At 44.2% G+C, this 6258-nt stretch overlaps 2 protein-coding genes and 1 pseudogene across 2 annotated transcripts; 2 read left to right on the forward strand and 1 right to left on the reverse strand.

Moving 5' to 3' along the window:
* The first annotated feature begins 910 nt into the window (after nucleotides 1–910).
* Nucleotides 911–2961, forward strand: LOC135614918 (protein trichome birefringence-like 33). The gene is made up of 5 exons (XM_065112798.1): nucleotides 911–1608; nucleotides 1683–1854; nucleotides 1931–2136; nucleotides 2206–2364; nucleotides 2435–2961. The coding sequence occupies exons 1-5, from the start codon at nucleotides 1076–1078 to the stop codon at nucleotides 2772–2774; spliced, it is 1410 nt and encodes a 469-aa protein (XP_064968870.1). The 5' UTR covers nucleotides 911–1075; the 3' UTR covers nucleotides 2775–2961.
* Nucleotides 2962–3210: 249 nt separating this feature from the next.
* On the forward strand, nucleotides 3211–6212 carry LOC135614919 (CASP-like protein 4B2). Its single transcript, XM_065112799.1, has 3 exons — nucleotides 3211–3607; nucleotides 3678–3813; nucleotides 5842–6212. The coding sequence occupies exons 1-3, from the start codon at nucleotides 3240–3242 to the stop codon at nucleotides 6031–6033; spliced, it is 696 nt and encodes a 231-aa protein (XP_064968871.1). The 5' UTR covers nucleotides 3211–3239; the 3' UTR covers nucleotides 6034–6212.
* Nucleotides 4133–4226, reverse strand: LOC135616019 (U6 spliceosomal RNA; annotated as a pseudogene).
* Nucleotides 6213–6258: the final 46 nt, after the last annotated feature.

Below are 6258 nucleotides of genomic sequence, written 5' to 3' on the forward strand. Positions count from 1 at the left end.
AGATGAGTTTGTAGTAGCTGATCCATGAATTGTGTGATTAAATTATGATGTCATGTCACAATCTTACTCATTAAAAGGCTTTCAACATCATTGTTTAAACATAACCCAAAATTAGATGCTAGTAGGATGCACATGCGATCTATTTCAATAATAATTTTATGATATTATTTTTTTATTTGAATCTCTCAACATCTGATATCACTGTTTAATTTCATGAAAAAATTGATATATTATTTAATTAATTTGATGAATCTGATGTATAATTCACTTAAATTAACAGTAACCTACTGGATATCAATGTATGAGGGGTAGCTGTGCAGTCGTAGCGTGGATGACATCATCGATGGTGACCGAAGCAGTGACAGGCCAACCAGCGTCGGATGAACAAGACAAGAAGCCACACCTGTTTCTCCCACAAGCACCCAATTCACGTCAATCTCGTTGCAAAGTTGTCCCATTTTATCTGCAACGTCAGATTCTACCTACAATTTTGCTCTCCAACTTCGTTACAACTGATGAATCCTCCCTTTTCTTTCCCAAATTTTGCTCAGAGCCATTTCATCGAACACCTTCGATACGAGTCAATAAGGTAGTAGATAGCCTGCACTTCAAATTTCTTCATGTTCAGTGCAATTAAAGTTTGATGCTTCCCCAAAACAGCATCACCGCTCATGATTGCGAAGTACCATCGGAAACATCCAATCATAACACTCTTCCTCGTGGGAAGTTGTATGAACCTAATGGCATTCTCCTGTTCGAGGGATGGATATTGTACAAAGTGAACTCATTTATACCATGATTTGGATGGCGGAACAACAGGCTGTCCTGCCTCGTGACCTTCTTGTTTGGTTGGTGTGTCCCGTTCATGACACAGCTCTGATGCATGCAGTTCTTTGGAGTGTTCATCTGAGGTCTCTACCGAAGCTCTGATCCCGCTGGCTTACTCGTACTGCACGCAGCTGCAGCAACCGAGAACAAGTCTTATATCTGATGGTCCAAAGCTTCGCTTCTCTTCGAGGCCGAAGAAGCCACAGCCGTTCTCTCCACCTCACAGCCTACCTTTTCCTTCGTAAAGATGAATTCCTTCACTATCCACCTCACGACTCTCTCCCTCATCGTCTTCGTTGCCATTCTTTACACGGAGAAGCGGTCTCTAGAAAAACCCCAGCAGCTGAAGCTAATCATACAGCAAGAGTACGTGCCGGTTCAGAGCAAGGAATCTAAGTGGAAGGACGTGGGCATGCCATTCACCACTGAGATAGCGAACGATATCAGCTTGCAGATGGCCAATGGGAGCACCACGAAGGGTGCAGGTGCGCCCCTCGCCGCAGGAGGGATGGAGAAGGAGAAGGAGGAGGAGGAGGAAGAGGAACTGGACGTGTATGTGGATGGCGAGGACGATGAGTATGTGCCGTTCGCCGTCGGGAGGACCGAAGAAGGGTGTGATGTGTTCAGCGGCAAGTGGGTGTACGACAAGGCGTCGATGCCTCATTACGCCGAGCAGGAGTGCCGCTACATCAACCCTCAGTTCAAGTGCGAAGCTTTTGGGAGGCCCGACAGGGCTTACCAGTTTTGGAGATGGCAACCTCATGGATGCTCTCTGCAGAGGTAAAATGAGGCTGTCAAACGTACTGTTCTTGTGAGAAGACTGTCAACACTGTGCTGCCATGCTAAAACTGCAGATTCAACGCCACGTTCATGCTGGAACGGCTGAGAGGCAAGCGCATCTTGTTCGTCGGAGACTCCTTGAGCGGCGGCCAGTTCTTCTCCATGGTGTGTCTCCTGGACCGACACATCGCCCGCTTCCGCAAGGGCCATAAACACTCTCCATCCCTTACCATCTTCGCAGCTCCGGTAACTCATCGCACAGAACCATGTCGTGAAGGGCATGCAACCAAAAGTGTTTGCTGATATCACCATGCACATGTAGGAGTACAACGTCACGATCGAGTTCTACTGGGCACCATTTCTCGTCGAATCGAACTGCGACAACTCGACGAATCACCGGGTGAAGGAACGAGTCATACATCTGTATCCAGGATCGATCGAGAAGCATGCCGAGAACTGGAAGGGAGCAGATGTTTTGGTCTTCAACACGTATACGTGGTGGCTGACAGGGACGAACATGAAGACGCTGTAACTCTCACGATCACCTCCGCTATCTTTTGCCTTCCAATTCGAGAAGATACTGATCGAGATTTGTAGGCGCGGGGCTTCTCGAGATGGAGCAAAGTTCATCAAGGAGATGGAGCTTGAGAAGGCGTACCGGCTGGTGTTGAAGAGGATGGTGAGGTGGCTGGAGAGGAACTTGGATCCCCTCAAGACCAGAGTCTTCTTCACAAGCATGTCACCTACTCATTTCAGGTAAACCTTGCTCATTCCACATGTCCATGTACAAGACAGAGCATCTGACTCGAGCCTGAGAAGATGGCAGGAGCATTGACTGGGGCGGGGATCGCCAGGGGAACTGCTACGGGCAAAGGATGCCGATATTTGACCCAACCTACTGGGGATCTGCTTCGAAGAAGAGCGTGATGCAGGTGGTCTCCGAGGTCCTGGGCAAGACGAAGCTTCCCATCACCGTCCTCAACATCACACAGCTCTCGGAGTATCGCAGGGACGCGCACACCAGCATCTACAAGCAGCAAAGGTACCCGCTGACGAACCAGCAGAGAAGAAACCCGAGGAGCTACGCCGACTGCGTGCATTGGTGCTTGCCTGGCCTCCAGGACACCTGGAATGAGCTCTTCTACAACAAGCTCTTCTTCCCTTAGGACAGAGAGGCTCATCCATTCAGTTCATCGTCTTCAGTAAACTCCAGTCTTGATCTCAGACTGTAGTGAAGCAGCAGCAGTTAAGCAGATCAGACTAACACTTTGTTTAGGTGAAAGAAGGATTACAATTGCCTGCTCCTCATGCATCTTGAGGGACAAAGAACACGCATCAACAAACTTTCTTTGATGGGACCTCAGAACATGTTCTTCTGAGATGCAAAACCACATCCGGCCAAAGGCATTCCTTTTCTCATCTGATTCCACTCACTTTGTGCTTCTTTCTCATAATTTATCCACCTTGCAAAAGATAATAAAAACGCGAAATAAAATTACTCCTTTGTTTTGTTCCCCAAGTATACCTCTATCTGCATTCGGCGAATTTTGATGGGACCCACTAAAACAGGTTTTCTCGCTGGAAACGTACAGCGTGTGTGTGTCATTGGGGTGCGAAAATTATATTTCGTTATGTCTTTGAGCACCAAACATTTATTTATTCCCCCCCACACTCCACTAGTGTACTGCTTCTTCCACATGGCCGCCGACGACGAGGACGAGAGCGCCGAACCGAGGTCGATCGTGCCGGTGATGGCCCCCGGGCCGCCGCCTGGCATCGAGAAATCCACCCCGAGCCCCCTCCCCGCCGCTGTTCCCGCCGATGAGGGCAGCGCGGTGGTGCGATCGGTGGTGCGGAGGTGGAGGAGGGAGCACCTGCTGGAGAAGAGCGGGCTGATTCTCCGCGCGCTGGCGTGGATCTTCTCGCTGATCGCCGTCGCCGTCCTGGCCTCCAACCGGCGCGGGGGATGGATGAGCTTCGACCACTACCAGGAGTACCGGTGGGTTCGACGAATGGATTTTGCTCGACTAGGGTTGTGGATTGAGTCGGTGGTGGATTTTGGCTTATAGGTACTTGTTAGCGGTCGCAGTGGTGGCGCTCGTGTACTCGACGGCGCAGGTGCTGAGGCAGGCGCACCGGTTAGGCACCGGCAAGGATTTGGCGCCGAAGCAGTACTCCGGGATTGTGGACTTCGCCGGAGATCAGGTTGGTTGGAATTCCACATTTTTTGCCTTTAGGTATATGAAATTTGAACACATGAGATCCGGTAATAGTTTGTGAAGTGATTACTGGGGCAAAATTTGTTGCCTGTGGATTCTATTGAAGGAAGATTGCTTGAACTTTGTGAGAGAATTCCTTAATAGTTAAATGTAGTAAGCAAATTTATGCAGCTTACCAGGAATGTATGAAGAAAATATACTGTCACTTTTGATCTCAAACACTAGCCTTGATAAAATAAAATAAATAGAGGCAGAAGTGCTTTGATTTTTCTATTTAACCCTTTAAAATATATATAATTGTTTAAAAAAATTTGGATCATTTCTCGATTTTTGCATGTCATCCTTGCGGTCATGCTAATCTTCTCTATATCCAATCTTATCGGATGTCTCTGAAGAGATTAAGTAGATATATATTGAAAAAACACAAAAAGCTTATGCATATGCTATTGTAGTTAATAGGGTCGGCATAATGACACTTGAACAGTGAAACTCAAAAAATATTACATATATTACCCTGACTAAATTGATGATTTCGAGCCTAGAAAACAGAAGGTCAAATAATCGGTTAAAGAAATAGGGAGCGCTTTAGGTATATAAAATTAATACATTTTCAAACTCATTCAAACTTCTCTAAGTTCATTGGATGGATGCGAAAAGGAGTAGAGTTTTTGGAGGACTGTTACATATTTGAAGGGATAGAAGTAAGATTTATATTATTTGGAGGGATGTATATGTTGTATCAAGAGTTAGAGGGCTGGCTGCTGTTTCCAAACTTCAAAAGCATATGTATACATAATACCCACAAAAAAAATTATAAATTTGTTTTGACCGAAATAAGCTAATGATTGAGATCAAAAGTGATCATGGAACAGACAATTTGGTGAACCCTTTATAACATTCCTGTTTAGGTACCTTGCATTGAATTTCTATTTGCTTACCAGTTCCATATATTTTATAGCAATCTTAAGATAGGAGTGCTAGTGATTGTACATGTCTTTACAGGAAAGACTACTTTTGATGTTGGAATGCACTGTTTGTATGGGTACAATCTGGGTTAACAGAAACAGAACCTATGTGAAATATGAAGTACATTGCTAATCGGAGTTTCACTCCTACTATAGTTAAGGTTAAAGCTATACATACTAAAGAGAAAATTGAGTAAGTAACGAGAATATAAAATATTTCCATATGACTGTAAGGCTTCTCTCTGTTTTTGCTCCAGCAGTTTCTCCTTCCCAGTACTTTAGATATCAACCTCACCTTCAATCCACTAGGTCATGGGGTACCAAAAGGTTTGATTCTGTCTCATCCCTATATTCTTTTCCTAAGTGTATTCTGCCCAAAATCACAGTAATGAGCATTTTTAACTGCACCCACAGATATAGTGATGATAATACTTCTTTATCGAGTCATTAAAAAGTAGGCAGTGTAGTGTCACTTCGTGAGAGTTGGAGTTCATTAGACTTTACTTCCATGCATCTGAGCCGTAAAAAGTATTAACTTTAAATATCCAATACCTTCCCGCAAGCAAACACATGCTAGAGTAGACCATTAAGTGTTTTCAATGCTAAATATAGTATAACTTTTGTAACATACTGTTTTTCCTTTTGATGCCATTCCAGTGGTTCTGCTGATTCTGGTACCATAAACGAGGACAATTTACTGAATTGCAAATTCTTGTTTAAGAGGTCAGAGGGCCATGACCTTGAAAGTTCATATGAATTTAAAGAGATTTAAGTTCCACAACAGAAGTCAGAAACCCAATCAACAGCTTCTAAGTCAACATCTCAGGGAAGCTAATTTCACATGAGCATGTATATGTGTCCAATTATTCACCACTGCACCTTGATATCCTGGAGTTCCTTTCTTTTGGTTTGCGACGCATCTCTAATAAACCAATGATCTAAAAGAGGGATGATTAATTGTTGCTGTGTGTATGTAGATTCACCTGTCAAATCCAGATCAAGATGCTTTTCTTGGTGATACAATGAAACTAACAACTTGGTTACTGTAGGTGATTGCGTACCTGCTGATCTCTGCATCATCTGCAGCAATCCCAATCACAGACCGCATGCGACAGGAAGTAGTGAATACCTTCACAGATGCATCAGTAGCTGCAATCAGCATGGCTTTGTTGACATTTGCAGCACTTTGCTTATCTGCTCTAATATCGGGCTTCTTAGTCTCTAAACGAAGTTATTTTTAGAATTACCAAGTTAGTGTGTTTTCTTCTCCTTCCTTTTTCTCTTCTTTTTCTGTTGGTCTGTACTATAAGTTTCTCACTGGATGCTGGTGTGATCTGCCTTATTTTGTTAAGACTGTAAATTGGAGATGTTATTTGGCCCTTTCCTTTATCTTTCAGAGGTAATGATAAAAATTGCTGCACTGATGTTGTTCTTTTGAAAGAAGTACATTTAACTCATTCTTCAAT

The sequence above is a fragment of the Musa acuminata genome, chromosome BXJ2-6 (genome assembly GCF_036884655.1).
Source record: "Musa acuminata AAA Group cultivar baxijiao chromosome BXJ2-6, Cavendish_Baxijiao_AAA, whole genome shotgun sequence".
NCBI lineage: Eukaryota > Viridiplantae > Streptophyta > Magnoliopsida > Zingiberales > Musaceae > Musa > Musa acuminata.